This window comes from Micropterus salmoides, unplaced genomic scaffold (assembly GCF_014851395.1).
Source record: "Micropterus salmoides isolate LMB-PRFRI ecotype aquatic unplaced genomic scaffold, ASM1485139v1 Ms_hic_scaffold_11, whole genome shotgun sequence".
NCBI lineage: Eukaryota > Metazoa > Chordata > Actinopteri > Centrarchiformes > Centrarchidae > Micropterus > Micropterus salmoides.
In genome coordinates this window covers 19,064,009-19,086,639 of record NW_024040152.1, presented here as the reverse complement: position 1 = coordinate 19,086,639, position 22,631 = coordinate 19,064,009, and the positions used below count along the sequence as shown (strand labels likewise).

Genomic DNA, 22,631 nt, shown 5'->3' with positions numbered 1-22,631 from the left:
AAAATACCATGTCATCTCAATAGCTACCGTGCAACTTTTATATAATGTATAAAATATATTCTCAATTATTATTTTGAAGATTTGAGGTAATAGGTCTCCGAAGGTAATATTACAATCACATGTATTTGCCATTTCTGAATTTCTTGTTTTCCGTTAGCTCAGTGGACAGGATAAAACAAGATGGTGACAGGCAGTGACCTGAGCCCTGTCATAATGATTTTCTGTGATATCCTCCACCCTTGTCAATTTAGCATAAATTACCAACCATGAAAGACTGCTGGCTGATTAAAACCAATTGTCTGGGTAGGGAAGGACAAGGCACCCTCTTTATTATATGATAAACTAAGTTAATGGAAGAAGACAATCTCCCCTCTGGGAAATCGGACTGACTCTTAATTAAAGCATTGTGTTGTGTCTGCCTTCCTGTTATTCCAACATGCACTTGAAGGAAACTTTAAGGATAATGTGATAAACTGAAGCAGCACGTCAGGCCTGGAAAACAAGCACAAAGTTATTTCTTCATGTGTGAATATCTGACGGGAGGGAAGAAAAAGGATCACATATTTGTGCAGCTTGGAAATGTAATCAACACCAATCAGATGATACTCACAAATAATGCAACTGTGTGTTTTAACAGATTTGTTTATCAAAAACACATGTCTGCCACTTGCTAATTACGCTGGATCTCGGAACACATTATCACCTTTTATAGAACATGTTTCATTATCACACCCACAGCTGAAAAGATTCCAAGTTGTGTGTCACATGTTAAGGAGAAGAAAATCAGTGTTGTTGCGCCGCTTCATCTCCACTCTGGAAACAATACAAGTTTGCCTTACTGTTGTGCTCCTCCGATGACATAACAGAAAAGCAAACATTTCTCTGTCCTGTGCCTCTCGTTGGCTTCCTCCACCCACACTTGAGAGGTGACAGGCATACACCCGGACTTCCATTATTATACAACACAGCAAGAATGCCTCCAGGAGGATAATTACTGAAACTTGAAGAGCCAGGGCTAATCCTAAGTACTTCACTTTGTATGACTGCCTTGCCCGCCTGTCTCTTAGGCTGCCGCTCACATTGACAAAGTGCAATGTTGGGCTCAGTGAAAGTCAATAAGAAGACCTCATGGCCCACAGATGTAGCAGTCAAGCCAAATGGCGGCGAAATACACTCTTATCTCTGTTTATCATAAACAACCTGTGTTTGAAACACTTAATCTATCACCTCAGCCAGGCAAACAAGTGGCTTTGGAAATACAGACCATACCATCCAACAGGGCTATCCAACAAATGCCTAAATTCAACAATTCCACTAACTTTATTTTGATAATAAACAGGTGTTTGGTGAGAGAAGAGCAAACAAGCCAGATAGATTGTGGTACCAGGAGGGAAGCACTGGCAGTCATTATATAACTGGACTATAACGTCCTGGACAGAGAATGTCACTGCTGCTGTCCTTTGACTGACAGGTGCTGAGACGGATCATTAGCACCCTGTCTTGACATATTCGTGTGACAACTCCCCACATGGCGCCCACTGCAATTCTGAGGATGTTCGTTATTTAACATACAATTATCTTAATATAGGAAGACAATTTTGACCATCCAAATTACCATTTACATGGTTTCCATGTAAACCAACAACATGGCAACTGTGAACAAAGAAGCCTGTACCTGGGTTGTTAAATATAAAAAGCCACTTCAATTTAAAGCTCTTAAACAGCCTGAAGAGCCTAGCAAGCTCATTTTAGGATTTTATTTTATACGCATGCAATGCATATATATTTGTTGACGTACAGGACTTGACGAACAGCTTTTTGTTTTGATTTTTTGCAGACCCAACTTGAAAATCAGAGGAGAATTTTTTGGCCGCGCTCTTCATTCATCCCAGGAGGAACCAGAGGCGCCCGTCCTGCCAGACAAAGCCAGGAACAGCTGGCTGATCGATACCCGACAAAGGCTCAGAGGTTAGAGCAGTCAAAAGATTGTTAACTAGCCATTTTATTTGCCAGTCATTTATATCATTGTTTATGGTTCAGTGCACCCCTTCAGCACAGGCCATGCTGCACACCTGTGCTTGGAACACTTTCGGGGCCTCTTCACACACTTTTCATAACCCTATGGACAACGGAACAATGGCACACCCTCTCATAGATAGATAGATAGATAGTTTTAGAAAAAGTATTAATGTGTGTATGTTTTCGGCTAAGTGCAATGTGCAGGTGTGCATGTGCACTGATGGCAGTGGAGGATAGGATCGGATTGCATTTGCACATTCCTGCATATGCATGTGCATTTATGTTTGTGTGAATATGAGTGCTAGTGTACCATGCATCGCAGCCTGTAACACATGGCTTTGCTGCCACCACTCTGGCTCCTGTTGTGAGTGTCCCTGCAGGCTGGCAAAGTGGGGAGACCCTCTCTGTGGCTCACCCAGGCGGAGAGGGGCTTCCTGCACATCTTTTGTCACACCATTTGGGCCCTTGTGTCTGTGGCTGCCCCGCTCCGGACCCACTTGGCAGCTCCCAGTGCAGACGGACATCTGCTCTTTCCAACCTCCTGGTGAACAGAGAAAACAACAACCAACAACAGACCCTGCTCTCTGCCTGCTTTACTGCATACAGTTACACAGTGTCTGTAAGGACAGCAACAATATTTTGATGCAAATGTCCCATCTATCTATCTAGCTAGCTATTTAGCTATCTAGTGTCTCAAAATTTTATGGAGGATGGCATGTTCTTGATTGTTATAAGTTAATACCAGAGTTTTTATTATGTACCATATATATTTCCATTTTTAAAATAACCGGGAAATAAGCCGAGAAATTGATGCGTAATGAGGCTATGACATTGTGCACCCTGAGCAACAGCGGCTTTCTAATTGCTGGTGAAAGCTACAAGTGATCAGTTTTCTTCCAGATATATCTTTGATAGGAGGCCTACAGATTATCGCGCTGCTTTGTAAACCTGCACATTAAAGTATATTTCTGCAATCTGGCTTGACTCCTTTCTCCCGGTTCTCTAAGCGGAGTGATTCTGGAGCACGCAATATTGAACACACTTTGTTCGTGCTCAGCGGCCCAGAATAACTCGGTCATTATGGTGGCGAAAGGGACAGGTTTTGAGTTTGATTTCATGATGGTAATATAGCCCATGTGTGCTGGAGAAGAAAGCATTCAATGGGGACATCTGTTCAATGCGGCTTACAGTTACAGCCGCGCGTAAAGAACAACCTGTGCACACCATATGAACTAGGACCGACCCCTAGATGCTGAATGCAACAGGCAACAAAATACTTTTTAAAATAGTTAGTGCGAAAGAAGAATAAATTACAAAATCAGATTTTAACGTGCACATGGATTAAATAGATCTTGTACCTCTGTCGCTTCAGCAGGAAGACAGTTCCCTGTTGAGGAGTTATCACACTGACCTCTGACATCAGTCTTGCTGGTGTGATCACTTGGTAATTTGTCACCAGAGGCCAACATGTCCGCTGCAGCTGTAGCCCATACCTTGCTCTCCGAATGCGTAAAATTCCTATTGCGCACAACATTATGAATGGCCATCCCCTTTAGGAGGAAGAAGAAATGGATAAAACCAGTTTGATCACAGATGTTTAATTGTTGTGTGCTGAAATAAAAACTTGAACAATATGTACAAATAATGTGTGTATCTTTATACACCTTATAACTTTGGGTGCATGTAGAGTAAAAAGGGGTCGGCGGCATTTTTCCAGGTTATTCCTAATTGAATTGCCAGTGTAACATTTATCTGGCATGGTCCACAGTCACACCGGCAGCAAGAGATGTGTTTTACTCCGCTGAGAGCAAACGTCGAGGGTCAATCAATGCACTACGGAGCGGAGGAGCACGGTATGTAGCTTTTATTCTCGTCATTACTTTGTCACATTTTATTCGCCTTTGAACGTTGTTACATAATGTCCACAGTTTGCTATGATTTTTGACAGTCTGTACGAGTGGCTAGTTTGACGGAAATAAAATAATGGAAGAGCAGAAAACGGATCGATAAATCCTTTCTTATATCCAACGTCAATAAGCCAAGTTATCGTGTGTGTTTGTGGGTTTTTTTTGTCTGATTATCTAAAATCTGTCCTTGCTTACATATAAAGTCGTGGCTTATCGTGGGTTCTCATTTCCCCTAAAATAATACTAGAAGCGTACACAGAATAGGTTAAAATAAAGATAGATAGTGAGCCGATTTAAAAAATGTCAGAAAATTGTTGACATTGCCTCTAAATATAGGCACTAATTAACACTGTGTGTGCTGTTAGAAAAACACTTAAAATAACTATATGTTGCTCCATCTATTTCGGAGGGGTTTTTTAACTGTGAAACATTTTGAATAATTTTGGCAAGTTTTATTTTTTTTCGCACGTTCTTTTTTTTTTTTTTCTTTTTTACACCTGAAGGTAAAGCAGTGAAATTAATCCAAAAAGCTGTTGTCCAATCCTAGAAACACAAGAATTAATCAGATAGTCCATCTATCACGCTGTGTAATAAAGGAAGCGACATGGGTTAGGCAGATGATGTGATGAATAATCCCTGGTCGTTTTAATTAACTTTTCCCTGTCCTGTAATGACCAAGCTGGTCAACAGACTCGGTCAATAAGCATGTTAATATCAAACAAATAAAACTGCCGATGATTAAAAACCTCCTGCGTTATTAAATTTGAAATTCAAATGAAATTTATGCTTCCAGTGCACACTGCATGCTAATAGCGCCCACAGAGAGTCCCAGGGTTCAACACACGTTTTGCCTACAAGTTCTTATTATGTAACAGGAGCTTCCTCTATAGATTTAACAAAATGTCAGTGGGAAAAGTGATGAACCTATTCAATTTAACCAGCTTATCATTTTATTGTCAGTCTGACACAGAGTGCAATCACTTACTTTAATAAATAATCTCAGTTAACCTGCGGCACCGACATTCTCTATAATAACCCGTCTTGAGATTTTTTTACTTTTTTATTTTCTAATTTTAAGGCTGAAAATGTTCTAAAGTCAACCACATCGACCCCTCATCATCTTCTTCATCATCATCTGTTGTTTCAGACTAATGCAGAGCATAATAAAATGAATAATCCTCCGCTGGAATGCGCCATCTACCACTTTTAATCAAAACTGTTAAGATAATTGAACACAATTACAGTAATGTGAAAGTTTGAGAGGGTGTAATATAGGTCCGCGGCCTGAATACAATGCAGCCTTTGTTTCGTGTGTAATAGTTTGTGTATATTAACTCCTAAGAAGTTAAAACATGCAAAATCCCGAGGGATAATTTATGCCAGAACCAGAATAAGTTTCTAATATGAGGAAGATGAACACACAAAAAAAACCCCGAAACAAAACATGGGGAGGCTTTTATAAAATCAAACACCTGGGCAGCTTAAAAAGATCCTGCACTGAAACCTGTAAAGTCACACGTAGGCCTGTGCACAGGATGAAATGGAGTTGACCCACTTAAACTTTTATTCACGTTTATGCCTGAGGGAAAGAGTTTGAGGCTATACATCAAAACTTTTGGAGCTGAGATCATTAAAGCAGCACACAGTAAGGAACACTGAAGTCATTTAAAAAAGCGGGGAAAGCATCTTTAAATGGGAGATTAAATTTATTTTCACGGAGGCTGTTTTGCTTTTTGGAGGTGGTGTGCTCATAGTTTGCCAACCTTTTTATTTACCCCCAGTTACATCGCCGAGCACGGCTCATCATGCCGCTTTCTTTAAATTTATGGAACGTGATGTTCTGTAAAATTTCAATAAGTGGCCCCCTAATTCCTCCTTCCTAATTCACTCTCATTTAACTTTACCTTCCTTCCGCTGTCTTTTATTATGGAGGGGGCGGTGGGGGGTGGAGGAGGGTGGAGAGCTGTCTGAGGCGCTCTATTGATGACCTCACGGTAGTATGTGGCAGTGCGGCGGGACGGAGCCGCTGATTGGTCGCCCGTGTCACAGCGGCACTTCAAAGCCGGAGAGAAGCCTACAATTGTGGAAGAATGGGCGGAACACATCATTGTATTGCACACCTCTAAAAAAACAGTGCTCTGATTCATAAATATAAAAAGATCCTCTGAGGAGGGCAGTGTTTTGTGTGATGGCAACTTCACTTCTAGGGGTGAGTCGAAAGGACTTTCTTACTGGTTTAATTAGTTCTTGTCATTGTCCGGCGGAGGGGGATTAAACTTACAGCAGCCGCAAAGAAGCAGCAAAGGCAGTGCGTCGCTTATATTTTCAGCAAGCGGTTCGCATTAGAAAGCTGCGGCTCTGTAGACTGGATAGAAGTTTGTCCTGGTGCTCAAAACACGCATGTTTTCCTTGGTTTCCTGTTTGGCATGCATTTGTAAGCGCTGTGTGTCGCATTTCAGTTGTCTGCTTTCTGTTCGTCCAGGTAGGAGGTGATAATAATCTACTGTAATCACAAAAAAAAAGCAAACCAACCGCTAAAACTGGGAAAACAATTTACTAATTTACCATTATCTTTCGAGCTGAAACTGCATATCCTACAGATCTGTGTAATTAACCTGTTAAACTTGTTAGACTGAAGTCACTTACAGCTTTTCTTGTCCTTTCAGGAGGAGCCGAGGTTAGGATCGACTCCTTTAGCCATGTTAGCTGCAACATGCAACAAAATAGGGAGTCCGAGCCCTTCACCGTCGGCAATATCGGATAATTCCTCGTCATTTGGAAAAGGCTTCCACCCGTGGAAAAGAGCCGCTGCCAGCAGCTGCAGCCTCGGATCCGGCCTGTCCGGCTTCGGTGTGTCCCGGAATGGAGCCGGCATCTCGGACTCTTTCGGCACCAACAGCTCCCCTGGATCCAGTGCTTTTTCCCTCACGTCTGGTACCTCATCTAGTTCACACTTTGGAAACGATTATTCTGTTTTCCAAGCCTCGGTTTCGAACAACTCTCAAGAATCCAGCCACCAGCCGGTTTTCATCTCGAAGGTGCACACCTCAGTGGACAGTTTGCAGGGCATCTATCCGAGGATGAGCGTTGCGCATCCCTACGAGTCCTGGTTCAAATCGTCTCATCCCGGTATCCCCACAGGGGAGGTTGGAACCACCGGAGCCTCTGCGTGGTGGGATGTGGGAGCTGGATGGATTGATGTTCAAAACCCTAATGGAGCAGCACTACAAACGTCCTTACATTCCGGTGGACTCCAGACCTCCTTGCACTCTCCTCTGGGCGGATATAATTCTGATTACTCGAGTTTAAGTCACTCTGCTTTCAGTACAAGTCCCTCTCCACACCTGTTGACAACCGGCCAGCACCTGATGGACGGTTTCAAGCCGGTGTTATCCTCTTATCCGGACACAACCCCCTCTCCCTTAGCCGGGGCAGGGGGTACTATGCTATCCGGGGGTCCACCTGCATCTTTAGCGGGGTCTCCGAGGTCCTCTGCCCGACGGTACTCGGGCAGAGCCACCTGCGACTGTCCAAACTGCCAGGAGGCGGAGAGACTGGGACCGGCGGGCGCCAGCCTCCGGAGAAAAGGTCTCCACAGCTGTCACATCCCCGGCTGTGGGAAGGTTTACGGGAAAACGTCACACCTCAAGGCGCATTTGAGGTGGCACACCGGCGAGAGGCCGTTTGTGTGCAACTGGCTCTTTTGCGGGAAGAGGTTCACGCGCTCCGACGAGCTCCAGCGACATTTACGCACACACACCGGGGAGAAAAGATTCGCCTGTCCGGTGTGCAACAAGAGATTTATGCGTAGCGATCACCTGAGTAAACATGTAAAAACTCACAGCGCCGGGGGATCCGCTGGCTCTGGCTCCGGGGGGAGCGGAGGGAAGAGGGGGAGTGATACCGACAGCGAGCACAGCGCGCCGGGAAGCCCCCCGTGCCATTCCCCCCGACCTGTTGCACCCACCTGAGTCAACCCAGGGAGTTGGCATGAACGGCCTCTAAAACTCCCCTCAGTGAAGTAAAACTGTAAAACAACAAAGTGCTGTGATGGAATTGTCCGAGAGGACATGAAAGTGGACATACTTTGGTGTATGCGAAGTGCTTCATCATGAGTGTTGTCATTTAATGAGAAAATAGGCCTATACGTTTATTTGACTTTTTCCAAGTGTTTAAGACTACTAATTGCATAATTCCATAGCTGTACCATCAGAAACTTCTCATTATCTGCAGTGTGAAAGTGTAATCAACTTATTGTGGGCACACTGGGACAGGGCACAACAGCAGAACCTTTTTCTGCAGCCTCGTCCTGAATTCCTCCTTGATGTTGTATTTCCCAGGGTATGAGAGGAGAAGATATAAAAACACTGCTGTGAAAATAGGCTTGCAAAGTTGTGCTACTGCTGTCACACATATTGTTCAAAACCAAACTGTGGCACTTTATTATCGAGCAGGAGAGATTTTTCATTTTTGTCCCCGTGGGTGGACTGCTCGGTACAGAACAAATACCTGTAGTGTGTGGTAAGGTAGGCCTATGGGATGAGATAGTTTCGTTATATCTGTCTGATCCCATCAACCGTTTGATAATGGAGGAGCAGTTGTAGGTTTATATCACATATTGCTATTCACTCCACAGCCTACAGTGTGTGCGCCAATATTGTAAGTAGGCCAGTTGAGGTTACTTACAACTTCGCTGAAAAATGTGTTGTACATAAAGAGAAATGTAGGTTAGAATAATTACAGACCAATGTAAAGGTGAGTAATGTATTTGTCCAGGAGACGATTTTGTATAGGTATTTCTAGTTGTATATGGACTCTAGTAAATATTTGAAAATATACGGAAATGTACTTGGATTTTTCTTTGACATGATATGAAATGTATTGTGGGGAGTTATATTTAACCACGAGTTTTCTTGTATTTAGGGGTCTATCATTAGGCGCACTTTGAATTTATTTGTAAGGTTTGGAAATCATTTACTGTTTACCCACTCATTTAATTTAAGTAAGCATGTTGTAAAGTGATTTTAATTTTACAATGATATTTTTTTCTTCCCTCCGAGAATGGCTTTTTATGTGAGCCACTCAATAAAGTCGGTATGAATTCAGAAGCAGTTGATCGACTCATTTTGTTTGATTGTTGAGTCGATAAAATCTAATCTTTTTAACGGCACACCAGAAATTTTGGAATTATTAGATTGCATATAATTTATTCATTTATATTATAACATAATTATGTATTTTTAGCCTAATTGATGTGAATGAATACAGATATTGCGTTTCATGACCCCGAGTAGAGCTGGTGGTTTATAGCCTACACGTTTTTCAGGCCAAGGTGGGAAAAGGGCCTGCAGCAAGATCAAGGCCTCACCCAGAAATTCATTACAATATCAATAATAAAATTAACTTTTAATTGGAGCGCATGCTTTAATAAAAAGGATTGGTACACGACAGTGTTGTGGGAATTTAAATTCACGCTGAATTCAACTATTTCCGGTCTATGTCTGCTTTTCTGTTGAGTGTGAAAATTAAATTTGCCTGAGGCCAAAGTCAACACAGGTCAAACACTCCTAATTGTATTAACCCACCGCTTTATTTAATAATTGCATGATAAACATCATGTAATTTACTGTATTTCCAAATATAGCCTGCATACTGTAACTTTTCTTTAAAATGTATATTTTTTTCCCAAATTCCAAAAAATATTAATTCAGAAGTTGTTTTTTTCTTCAAACTTTCTTCCTCAGCAGACCTCCTTCCAAAACAAACTTTTCCTTTACACCGAATTGTGTTGTTAATAATGCGCAGTGGCTTCAGTGTGTACAGATAAATGCTTTTATTATTTACAATAGTCTGTAAACATTTAAACAGTGAAATACAATTTAAGAACACATCATCCTGTGGCAAGGATTCTAGTTCCCCGTTAGGTTGGGGCTTAATTTGACTTAATCTCAAATTGGACAAAATCTTTCCCTTTTTAGTTAAATTCCAAATTATCAGTAGGCCCATAGGCTTTCAGAAACTACAACTTGAATTATTTTTTTCATGATCCAATTTGGCCTATTTATCTTTATTTGTTGTTTATTTTATCTTTTATAGGCTAATAATGTAGGCCTATATTTAGACTTAAATACCTGTTTGAGGTCACACAATTTGGCATTTTCTTTCCATTTAGGCAACCTGCATGTTTGATAATGTTGTATTTAACTGATAACAGAGATAACGCCAGTTTTTCATATTTATATTCTGGTTTCCGGGGGATTTCCGCATCAAAGGGCCTCCTCTAAAAACTCATAGTGTGCGCGTTGACGTCTAAATCACCCTCTAAACTGAGTAACAAAAATGAAAAGCATGGAAATTATTTTTACTGTGTTTTCTGTGTCTTGGGCTTACCGTGACGGGCAAACGAAAACCGGTAGGCTATCTTTCAAACGTCTGGTAGACTGCTTTTTGTGCACAGCGTTGTAGCGCCATCTAGCGTTTCCCCGTTTAATAACAGCAATTCAAAGTCCAACCGTGATCCACTTATCCTAAGCAATCGGTTTGGGTTCTTGTGTTATTTCAGGTAGATGAGAAAGCTTATCCTTATTATTTAAGTATGTTCTCTTGACGTCTTGCTGCGTCATACCAATTTTAATTTCAAATTTTCAGAGATGAACACATTTCCACATCATGAGAGGTGTATGTTGGATGAGGACAACATAAGGTGAACACAAGTTCACCCATCTGACCGTCTTGAATCACCCATGCTGCACGTCTGGCTTACTGTAGATGTGTGTCAGTCAGGGTGGATGCACAGTCTTAGGATAGAAGCTCATTAGAATGAAATGTACTCAAAATGTTTGAAACAATAAGCAACTTGAAACTCTCCAGTTCAGAGGATGCCTCATTTTGTTGTAGTTCATGAGGACATCTCATCAGAGCGATGTCCATCACCCACACTCTTTTTGTGTTGGAATTCCTGGGAAAGATCCACAATGAGCATTTGGCGGTCTGTTTTCTTTCTTTCTCTCTTCCTTTCTCAATTGTATTTTATATTTAGTGCAGACACATACATACAGGAATACAGGACGTTGCAGCTAGGTGCACCATCGTTTCCTCTTCTCCTATTTCCTCTCTTGTGTACATGCTTTTCTTACGAGGGTGCAGTCAAGCAGAAAATGCTGCAGGGACAATAGCCAAAGTTAGAAGTGAAACCAAGTTTCAGGGGGGGACTAAAATAGCAGAGCAGAAGGGCTTTGGCTGAAGAAATTCTGCCTTTGCTGGGTCACAGAAGCACTCTGGCATTTGGGATTTAATTATAGAGACATTTAAGGCCTGCAGCATAGTTACACTTTTCTGTAGGACGTGGATTCCTCAGAGCTCAATTTAAAAAAATAAAATTTGATTCTTTTATTTTTAATATTCACAAAATAATTAAACTCAAGGTTATAGTTGTTAGATGCCATGTGTACTTACAGGCTTTATTTTGTCTTTGTTGTAACGCAAAATACAGTTCAAATTTCTGTGTCTGCTGCATTTACTTCAATAAAGTCAGAGACGAGAAAAATATTTCTCACCACTCAAGGGAGCAAATATACTGTGGGGAAATATTACTACTTGCTTATGTAGTCAAGTTCTTTTAGTATAAGGTTTGACATATTAGGTTTAATGTGTATTTTAGGACCCCCTCGAAAACGTGATGGTTCATCTCAAGGGATTTGTCCTATTTCATAAACTTGTATAATTTATTTCTGGTTTATTTATGATTTAGGGGAAACGTTTTCAAATGCTAGGCGAGAGCAAACCTGGGTTTAAGATTAATTCGACAATGTTATTTCCTGATTTATCATATGACCATAAACTGCTATTAAAATGTGTGAAATTATAAATCCTTTACTGTTTTTCTCAAACTGGCCTTGAACATCTGAGAGAGAAAAAACAGTCCTGAAGTTTTCAACTGCCTCAACAGATGACTCAAATATAAACAGTCAAAAAGTAAAACAATTCAAACGAACATAGTCATTTCAACCTGACGTCTCAGAGTGCACGGCTCTGTGTTGACATGCTATTAACACCTTCCCAGACTGTTGCAGCATCACCTGGTCCTCAAAGGAATTTGAATTACGTTGGCCCCAGCACACGCGCCAGGATGAAGAGGGTGAGTTGCCAACTGTGGATGAAGGCCACAGCAACAGCTATAGTCAGAGCACACAGTGTTGGCAGCCAAACCCAGCTTTGAGCCAGTCACTTAGAAAGCATGAAAGAGAAATAATATTATTCTACAGTGGATAATAGAATATTTTGAGGTTAATAAAAATTTAAGCTGAATCACAGTCTTGACTGAGGCATCATGGAAATTCCAGCTGTTACTGATATTACGAGATATGTTGGGTTTTTCTAGCTCTACCAGCAAATCATAGTGTTGTGGTAACACCTCTCACCGATGATGCATCTGTGGCCAATTTTGTGGTTAAAACCACCAACCGCACTGTCATTGTCATCAAACCAACCAATCTCATGGGAAAGGCAATTTGACAAGGTTAGGAGGTTAGTCAAAATAATTAACAGTAATTGCTGCAACACTAACAGGGGTGCCCTTATACAATGCCTTCAGCAATTTAGATTCATTTAAGTCACAGGTGGTGTTTCACCTGTTTCATCAGTGAGTGGAATGCAGACTGAATCTCAGTGGGAGAAGCTCAGTTGGTTTTCAATTTATAAGCGTCATTACATCAGTGTCTATAAAATAAATAAGTTCACAACAGCATCAAAGTGCATACTGTTCTACCTGAAAACAAACTTCTGAGAGAACACGTTCAATGAAACGGAGACAAAAACATGAAACAGACTGCTGCACTCAAGATGTAGGTTCCCACAGCAGGTTAGGCCTGAGCCAGCATCCTTTCAAAGGTGATACAAGCTAAAACAAACAGGTTTACCAAATCCTTCCTATCACTATGACACTGATGGACAGTGAACACTATACTGCAATATAAATCTGAAGATCTGTAACAGCAAATATCACAGTGAGAGCTGCAACAGTTAGTCGATTAATCAAGTCGATTTTCAAAAAAATACATTTGAAGACACTTTTCACTGTTTTCTGGTGTTTTATAGACCCAAACATTGATTGATTTACATTTACAATTACATTTACGCTTTTATCCAAAGCAACTTACATCTGAGGAACAATCATCTACAAGAGATCTACAAGTAACAACAGACACTAGTAAGAGCAGCAATAATACTAGTAAGAGCTATAAATGCATACGGCATCAATGGGATAGATACCTAGGGGAAGCAATAGGAGTTAACAAAAAGTGCAATCGAGACAAGCAAGTAAGAGACAGAGGATGAAGAGCCCAGGAAACGCGTGTTAGAGGTTATGGGTTAAAGGTGTTGTGTTATAAGAGAAACTGTACTTGGATTGTAAAAATAAACAGCTGATTAATCAATAATAATAGTTGCAGCCCTAATCACTAGGCTTCTGTACCTTTTTATACCTGCTGTTGTGTTTGTATTTCATCCGCTCATAGCTACAGCATATAACAAGTTTTAAATATTTATTTTGGCCTTTGATTTTTCTAAATCTTGTAATTTTCTGAATCACTGCGTCTGCTTTGTTGTACGTAGACAATTCCTGACTTGTTGGATTGGTAAAAAATCTTAAACAGACATCCGCTCACTGGTTTTAGAATAAAAAACTAACAAATGAATGGTAGAGAAATGGCTCCACATAGTGGTACAAACATATCAGTGACAGACAGCGTGTCTAAATTGGAGCTTTAAATTTCATTTGTCTTATTATTAACTTGATGACAATGCATTTCGTTATCCAGGGAAAGTAGGAGCAAGGTAGGTTGGCTTTTTTTCTCATTTCTCTCATGTTAACCTTCACCTCCAGTGAAATGTGAACATCACCAGCATTTGAGTCATTCATATCTATACATCTGTTTCTGTGCAAAAAGTGAGATTACCGGGCTTTGACAGAGGAAATTACACAATTGTGAATTACAAAGTGATAAATCTAATCTGTATGAGATATTTAAAATAGAGCAGAATAGTTCTTTAGATGCAAAGTGCACCCACACAAAAATGTACTTTTAGCCTAAAAAATACATTTTCCAAAGTATAAATACTAAATTAGCCGCAGGGAAGTGGCATTAACGTTATACTGTTGTTGCAACCCACTCTATAAAATAATCTGTTCCTTGATTTTTTATCTCAGTTGGATGTAGTAACAGCATCAACATGAAAGTTGAAAAATTAAATTCTTTTAAGAAATAAAGGACAATGGCTCGTTGTTGTGAAGAGATTAAAGTAATTTAAAAAAACGCGTTTCACTATTGTTGATAGGCCCTTTTCCCACCAGACATTTTGACCTGTGACAGAGGAAAAGCACAGTTTTTACTAATAACGTTAACGATGGTAAGTCATGACAGTGCAACAGTGGGTTATGCACAATACCAGAATCCATCCATCCATCCATCGTCAACTGCTTATCCTGCATACAGGGTCACGGGGAATACCAGAATCCTGAAATTTAAACAGCTAAATGGAATTCATTCCTCATTCATTTTATCATTTCACCCCTGCTTTTCCTACTTTGATGGAAACTGCCTAGTTTATTAAATTATGAATCTGGAGTTATTCTAAACTTTTTTGGTGTCAATGAATTTTATGAAAACAGCAACAACAATAACAATGTGTTTATCTGTGCATCTGACTTTCTACCTTCTCCACTCTACTTTTAAAAAAGTAAATAATTTCCTAAAACAGTTGGGCACAGTTTTTAGCAAAAAATATTCAGGGAGGAGTAAATAGCCACCTTTTATGTGGCACAAAAGAATAAGCTATATCAGGCTTTGGATACACAGGCAATACTTGTTTATAGGATTAATTCATTCATTCATGTTTGTCTTTTCATGGGATTTGTTGAAAGTTAAAATGAATAAAAAAAATAGAGCATGCCAACAAGCTACTTATCCCGTCAATATTCTAAAAACAGTCACAAGGGAGCAGAATTTGCACACAGATCAGTCCTCTGTTTTAGCAAATTGATACACATTGATCTGACTCAGAGCTGATAAGGAAATTATTGTGTTTTGGTGTAATGCGGGAAGTATGCAGATTTAGTATGCTTCATATTTAATTACTTAACACCATGCATGAATGACATAAAACAATGCTACAAATTAAGTGGGTCCTACGCTTGACCATACATTTTACAAAATCATTTTGCCTGTAGGGGATGTTAATTAGTCAAGCTGAGGTCCAGGATACTGCAGCCACTGACCATATCTGCAACATGAAAATTCATAATCTCCTCAGGAGTGATTAGTTACATTCCTTGGATGCCAGGGCCTGCATCCGAACAGTTCTGATAGGCCATTTCAACTTTAGCTTGGATATTATTCATCAGCGAAGATAACAGCTACAATACAAACAGAAAGCATCTCCCAAAGATATAACTGAATGTATAACTTTTCATACACTTTGGTATGCGACTGTTACATTTTAGAGGTAATCTGTGAGCTGTTGAAATAGTGGTTTCCTATTATATAATATCTATAAAGATTAAATATGATCTAACATACGAACAACAAGAATTTGTGATCTGTTCAGGCATTTACCAGAGTAAATGTGTTACCTGTTCACTGAGACGACATGAATTGTGTCCTTGATGAGATTAAGTTCTGTTGACAGTTCATTTTTGGCTTTGATCTGCGGTCACTCACAAGGGCAATGATAATGTCACACAGTAGGAAATCAATAAAGCCCAACAATCTCTGTCTCTTAAATAAGTATCAAATGACCAAGCCAGAAGAAGATATACTGTTATGACACTTGGCTTTCTATTGTTATATCCGGCTTATTACTACACTGCAACAATCAGAGAAACGCCTGCTTTTGTTGCCAAATCCTCCCAATGATGTGTGGACTGCAGAAGCCGTATCAGTGTTAATATAGGCTAGCCTATTTAAATAATAAATCATCTTTAGGCTAACTGTCCACTGGGTGGATAAACTTTGCTTTTTGTGGGTCTCCCCGTCGAACTAGCGTAATAACCTCCCTCCTGGCAGGTATCCATCGTGCTTATCACTGAACTCATACTTCTGTCGAAACTACAGGTATCGCTCAGTTTCAGGTGTTGTAAGTCTCACGCGTAAACAGAGGGGTGCATTGTGGGTACTGTAGTTAACCAACACCCGAGAAGCCACTCCTCCGCCGGGCTGCCTGTATTGTTTGAAACTTCCAGTCCCAAAATGCTCCGTGTCTGAGAGCAAACAGAGCAAAGAGCTGGAAAAGCGAGGAGGAGTGCTTAGATCCGCCCTAGAAAAGAAGTGTAAATGACAGTGGATCGGCCTCTTTTCCTGCCAGCGCACTGAATCAAAACTACAACCATCTCATGACAACGGTGAGATCAAACTTTGTTTACTTTTCACGTAGGCTATTTGTTGTTTTTTCTTCTGGTATTTTCATTATATGAAGTAGCCTGTAAGCTATAGGATATGCTTTATTAATGGGTAACTACTGTGTGCCCGCGCACACACACGCGCGCACACACACACCTGTTCAGACGCTGATACTTGTCAGTGTGGTTGTTGGATGTTAGATGTGGTGAGTGAAGCTAGAGCTGAGGCAATTTATATTTGAATCTGTGCTGCAGAGTGTTTGCTCTTCTTGGATTATTTATGAATGTAAGATTTGTTTGAGAATATTTTCTGCTGGTTTAAATCTGAAAAATAAATGAAACACGCACAACGGTATCAGAATAATTTGCATAGGCTATGTGTTAATCTACTGTACTACAGCAATCACAGAATACAGTGATACATATTACTGTATATAATACACCATATTTCATCAGAATAGCAGTTTTTACTGTCAGTAGGACAGTGTCACTGCACTTCAAAGTGAGAAGCGCTTAGACTACTGTCTACTGTGTCAAGGCTTGACAAGACCAACCTGTTTTTGTGCACTCGTGTAAGAAACCACATTATTAATGACTGACTCACTGTGACAAGTCATGAATGGGCAGTGTCCTTTTACCAAACAAGTGATAGTCAGAAGAGTTCAGGCTTTATTCCTGGCTTTAGAACAGTTTCCCATAACAAGCAGAAGCCCTGAAAAAGAGCCTGCGGCTTTGATATTTTTAATGTATATGAAAGCTGTAACCAGAAAAGTTAGCTGATTTAAAAATGACTGATAAGATGCAGATTCTTTTTTCTATTGATCAACTAATCAATTAATTTACTAATTATTTATAACAATAAATAAGGAATACAATATTTATTTAATATATTACCTATGACGTTTGTTTGACTTCAGGACCCCTGGTTGCAGCATTTAAGGAATAATATAAGTATCAGAGTAAAGGTTTATAGACAAGTAAAATTTGCAGGTAAAATGGCAAACATTTTGGAGAAATTAGAACAATACAGTTTTTTTATGCTTACAGATGAAAATATGGCAGCTGGAACGGTAAAGTCTTTCAGTCGTGTTGGGAGTCTTATGCGGAGTAAATCTGAGGGGACGCTGATTGATCTGGATGACAGTGCCTCAGCCAGTGACAACCTGAATGGTAAAATTTTAAAATTTCGAGAATATGAATCTAAGTCTGCTCTCTAAATCTGTAAACGTATTTTTAATTTTAAAAGACTTGCTTCCAGAGTTCCTAATCAAACTCTAATATTTTTTACAGGTGGGTATACAACACAAATTACACAAAACTCCAAGTGGCCACTTTTACAGCCAGAAGTCGCACTTTCATCTCAGCCAAAAAATCCCTTTTGGGACAAACTGTCTGGATCAAATCCTTTCTTAGATGACATCGTCCACAACAGCTCCGACAACCACAGTTCCAACACATCAAATGTAAAACAAGACAACAAAAAACATTTGGACGCAAATATCTATGACAACATTAGCACATCTTCTGATGAAGGCAATGTGGGGAACTTTTTGGAGAACAAACACAAAGTCAGTCACAGATCTGGGAGATGGAGAAGTGCTTCAGACATCCTGGATGATCTGGAGAGAAAAGTGCCAAAACGGGAGAATAGTTTCAGACCACCAGGACCGGTGCTGAATCCAGATTTTGAGTGGCTAAAGAATGACAGAGAGGCCTATAAGATGGCGTGGCTGAGCCACAGGCAGCTCACACGCTCATGTCTGGACTTAAATGTGATGAGCCAGAGTCCAGGGTGGGCTCAGACCCAGGCCACTGACTTTCAGGTTATCTGCAAGATTGGCCACACCGGAGGCTCTGTAAAGTTACCAGACTCAAAAATTAGCATCCAAATCCCAGAGGGCCATGTTCCTCCTGGAGAAGTCCAGGAAGTTACACTGAAAGCAATGCTAGACCCTCCTCCTGGACTCAATAACAACTATATGACAACCATGAGTCCACTTCTAGAGGTGGTCCTCAGCAACATCAACACAAAAGAGCGTATCTGTCTGGAGATTAAAATGTCTGGAGAGGTGAAGAGTGACCCCTTAAGTCAGGTGATGACAACTGTGAGCGGGCTGGTGTCCAACAAAAGAGAGGGACCTTATCTTAAAGTGAACGACTGTAACATTTACAAGAACATGATGCAGATGAAACTGCAGGACCTGAAGACACATTTTTATGTGATTGCAGTCGCAGAAGCCTCTGCAATCCAGTGCCCTGCCACATCAGTGTGGGATTACCTTGACCGCCAAATCACAGTAGCAGTTTACGGCCCCAGGTACATCCATCCATCATTCATGGTTGTAATAGTGGTTTGCTGTCATGAGGACGTTCCACCAAAACTTCCATTTTCAGTTATCTGCAGAGGAAACAAAAACCTGCCTCCGCTTGTGCTGCAGCTTTGGGGAAAACATGGGTTTAAACCAGACAAAGTGAATGACCTGCACATCGGAATTAGCCTCACAGACCCGATGTTCAGAATCAAACCTGAGGACAAACTGAAAGAAGTGAGACAAAGTCAGCTCAAAATAGGGACAGTTTTGCATCTGCCAGTTGCGTTATCTTGTCCTAGTAACGCAGTAATGACTCCTTTTAAATTAGATATACAAGTGAAGGAATCAAACGCAACTGTTGCACATTTCCAAGTGTCTTCCCCCCCAACAGCTCCCATCAGATCAGAAAAGCGAGTGCCAAGGCACACAGAGAAGAGGATTGAAATGGCGAGATCCTCACCTATTCCTGAGGAAAGTGTTCCATATCTCCCCAAATTCACAGACAGACCTGTGAACCTACAGTGGTATGGTGTAGCCCTAAAGTCAGTCCTCCGTCAGCCACGTGTAGAGTACCTTCTAGAGTATTTCAAGGGCGACACTGTTGCTCTCCTATCCAGAGAGAGTGTTAAATCAGTGGGTAACTCAAAAGTAAAGGAGTGGTATATCGGATTCCTCCGAGGCAGGACCGGTTTGATTCACTGCAAAAACGTCAGAGTCATAACTAGAGACCAAGTGATCGACTTCACTGGCATCCAAATCACCACAGAGGTTCTCTTGGACAACATGACGCTGCCCTTCAAGAAGCTTACTTACATGTACTCCGCCATCCAGACGCTGGTCATCCAACACATAAGCAGCTGGAGAGGTTTTGCTGATGCATTAGGGTACAGCAACCTGTCATTAGACACCATCACACGGAGGTACGCTGAAACTGAGGCTGACAAAGTGGCCTGCGTACTGGAAAAGCTGAAGGAAGACTGCCATACTGGGAAGACCAGGAAAAAGTTTCTGCATGAGCTCTTGCTGGTAAGTAGGGAAAACAATATATTGGCAATATATTGGCATTCCTTAATTCATACTGTTAATGAAAGAGTTTATTTTTATTTAACATTCAACATCCAATCTTTGTGTGCAGTGTATAGCATAAAAATGTCTTGTTGCAGTACATTTTAAATTTCCCAGCCTATATGTTTTGATTTCCTGTGCTGTCCATGGTTTTGTGACCGTTTATCTCCATGTTTATCACCCTAGGGTCTGTTGAAGATGGACTCTGTGAATCCCATGGCCCAGCTGATTCAGAACACTGTCATTCTGTCCACTGCTGTGGAGCTGGGAGTTCGATGGCGGGAGCTCGCTGAGAAGATGGGAAAACTCTCCAGTACTCAGATAGCAGGCTATGAGGCACCACACCGAGGGAAGAGCGGAGAAATCTGTCCCCAGGTCAGTTTAACAGTATACATTGACACAACGAAGTAGTAGATGTATAGACTCGTGGAATTCATTACCTGCTGCGAATATGCTATTTCATTCTGCAAATCCAGCGTTTACTGTTCTGTTTCAGTCAATGTGGAAGCCTGCCTATGACTTCCTGTACTCCTGGAGTCTGCGTTATGGAGACAGCTACAGAGACATGATCCAGGATCTGCACCTGGTCCTCGACAAAATGAAAAACCCTGTCACCAGAAGTTGGAGGCAGCTGACTGGTGCCCTCATCACAGTGAACTGTCTCGATGTCTTTCGAGCCTCTGCAAACCCACATTCCTAAACCTTATGCAAACGCACTCTGGTGGTGACATTAACCTCCACGCACTTGGGCAAAACAGAGACAGAGAGGTTTTTGTTACACAGTTTTTTTGTTTCCATATTGTTTTGCTTGCTTTGATATCACACAAAACAACTTTATTGAAATTCAATCAAGTACTTGCACTATATCTCTACATTTACTGAAGTTCTCATTTAGCAAGTGTAAAATATATTTCTCACGATGTGTGAGCTGTGAAGGTCACTAGATCTTGAAAACAGAAGAAAATGCAGTGTAGTTTGTTACTTTTCTCTATATGTCTGTGCACATGTGATGAAGCCTTAAAGTGAAAATTCATTTTGGTAGGTCATTTTCAGTCAAATGTTAAGAGGTCAGTAGTTCAGCTGTCTCAGGTGTCAATAATCTCAATTGTTCTATTGGCATTTTTTTTCATCCTTTACTCATTTGCCTTTCAACAATAGGCTAATATTATGCAATTTAGATAACTCTTCATTTTTTTAATTAATACATTTACTGGTTCTGCAAATCTTCATTACCTAAAGAGAAGATTTTTTAATTATTATTTATGTATACTTAAATCAATAAATATACAAATTTTTTATTAGGATCCATGCATCCTGTGAACATTTGTGTCAGTGGTATTTTAAAGTTTTAGTTTTCTGTAGTATGTTTTTTAAGAAATAGAATGGATAGCCAGCAAACCAATAAATGTGAACACTGTTGCTAACTAACTGTTGCTGTACTGACAATACATTGATCGTTATTGAAGTGTGTGTGCCAAATTAAGAATGTTGTACCAAAGTGAAAAGTTTTCTGATGCCAGTAAACAAACCATAAAGATGCTACTATACAGGGGTCATAAACTTACGTCGTCTTAAATATTAATGTATTTGCTATTTTTGTAATGTAATTTTGTGGATATGTGCAAAGCAGATCATTTCACAAGGTAGAGGATGTAATGTTACGTATTCATTGTGTTGATGTTTGTATGATCATGTTTTTGTTGCCAAACAGAAACCTCAGTGTTTAGAGTGTTGCAATATACAGGACGCTGGGCCTTCAGTCACTGACATTTTAGACAGCAATTTATATCTTGGATACTGGAATGGAAATATGTTTCAAGTACACTTTCTGATCTGTTAACCTTTTAATGAAGACACTAATAAATGGGGAGATGAAATAACTAATAGCTAATTAGATTGAGAGCAGTCTGTCTGTAAACATGCATGTAGGACAACAACAGAAAGTGCTATATGTGTTATTTAGATCATATTTTAAAAATTCCCTGAAATGTTTTCCACTGATTTCCTCTGACTGTTTGCTTTTCCCCACACTGTTTGTTTAAGCTAGTTTCAGCTGAGAGCATTGTGTGCTGCTTCTCTAACAAACAGAGAGCTCAGACTGCTGAAGTGACATTACTTTGGCTCATTGAATGCCCCTTAGGGAAAGGAACTCAAATAAGGAAAATGATATCAGGCAACAAAGTGAACTGATTCAGTCTAGAAGCTGAGAGTGATTATTGTATAAAGTTGAACTTGGGAGGGTTTTGTTGTGTGTAAAGGCTGATGAAGACAGTATCAGGGATATGAAACGTTGGATTTGATGTGTAGCGCAAGAAGCCAAACAAGAAATTATTTGCACATCACTCCTGAGTTTTTTTCTCTCAATAAAATAACTAATTTTGTATAAACATCCTTTAGACAAACTAGTCATATGCTTATGCTGAATTATGTCACTTCTCTGGCAGCAAAGTAAGGGAATATCAAGGGACGGTACCTCATAACTTAGTTTTAAGTTTAGTGCTCGGAATGACATAATTTCCTGATCATGGCAAACTCTTCTAGATCAATTGGACATTTTATTAAAACATAGAGGAATTTTTCAGTAGGCGAAGCACAGAGTTGCTGTGATACTGACTAAATAAAAACTTTTTACAAGCTGTAAAGAGCATTCAAAACATACCACACAGAGAAAATCAAAAAGTCTTTTGTCCTGACTTTCAAAACAAATGAATTTACCTAATTGTTAAGCATTTAATAGAAGACTCCCTCTGGCATACATTATGTACAACACTGGTCTCTCATGGCATCCTGTTAAAGGGAACACAGAAAACAAAGGTTTATTGTTTTAGTGAGAGTTGAACAGGAGTGAGTGTCAGTTCAGAGGAAGGATTCTCCCCGTCAGTTTATCTACCTGAAGTTCTGGCTCAAACAAGTGAGTCATCATAGATAAATAAC

The 22,631-nt window shown here is 40.2% G+C and overlaps 2 protein-coding genes across 3 annotated transcripts; both read left to right on the top strand.

Annotated features, from left to right (window-relative positions):
• Positions 1 to 6,022: 6,022 nt before the first annotated feature.
• Positions 6,023 to 8,763, top strand: sp8b (sp8 transcription factor b). Its single transcript, XM_038711690.1, is given in 3 exon segments — positions 6,023 to 6,135; positions 6,593 to 7,873; positions 7,875 to 8,763. Coding segments are annotated over 3 exon segments (1,359 nt in total). The 5' UTR covers positions 6,023 to 6,114; the 3' UTR covers positions 7,932 to 8,763.
• Positions 8,764 to 16,169: 7,406 nt separating this feature from the next.
• Positions 16,170 to 21,588, top strand: macc1 (MET transcriptional regulator MACC1). 2 transcript variants are annotated; one of them, XM_038711688.1, is made up of 5 exons: positions 16,170 to 16,323; positions 17,368 to 17,490; positions 17,611 to 19,658; positions 19,884 to 20,072; positions 20,194 to 21,588. In XM_038711688.1, the coding sequence occupies exons 2-5, from the start codon at positions 17,376 to 17,378 to the stop codon at positions 20,395 to 20,397; spliced, it is 2,556 nt and encodes an 851-aa protein (XP_038567616.1). In that variant the 5' UTR covers positions 16,170 to 16,323; positions 17,368 to 17,375; the 3' UTR covers positions 20,398 to 21,588. The 2 variants fall into 2 exon arrangements, with proteins under 2 accessions (XP_038567616.1, XP_038567615.1); XM_038711687.1 differs by lacking the exon at positions 16,170 to 16,323 and having other exon boundaries at positions 17,349 to 17,490.
• The last annotated feature ends 1,043 nt before the right edge of the window (positions 21,589 to 22,631 follow it).

Excerpts from the sequence above, each read along its gene's own strand:
- macc1 (XM_038711687.1), top strand. The coding sequence starts at position 17,358 with ATGCTTACAGATGAAAATATGGCAGCTGGAACGGTAAAGTCTTTCAGT. Across the intron at positions 17,491-17,610 it reads AGCCAGTGACAACCTGAATG|GTGGGTATACAACACAAATT; the intron begins GTAAAATTTTAA and ends TATTTTTTACAG. Across the intron at positions 20,073-20,193 it reads GCGGAGAAATCTGTCCCCAG|TCAATGTGGAAGCCTGCCTA; the intron begins GTCAGTTTAACA and ends GTTCTGTTTCAG.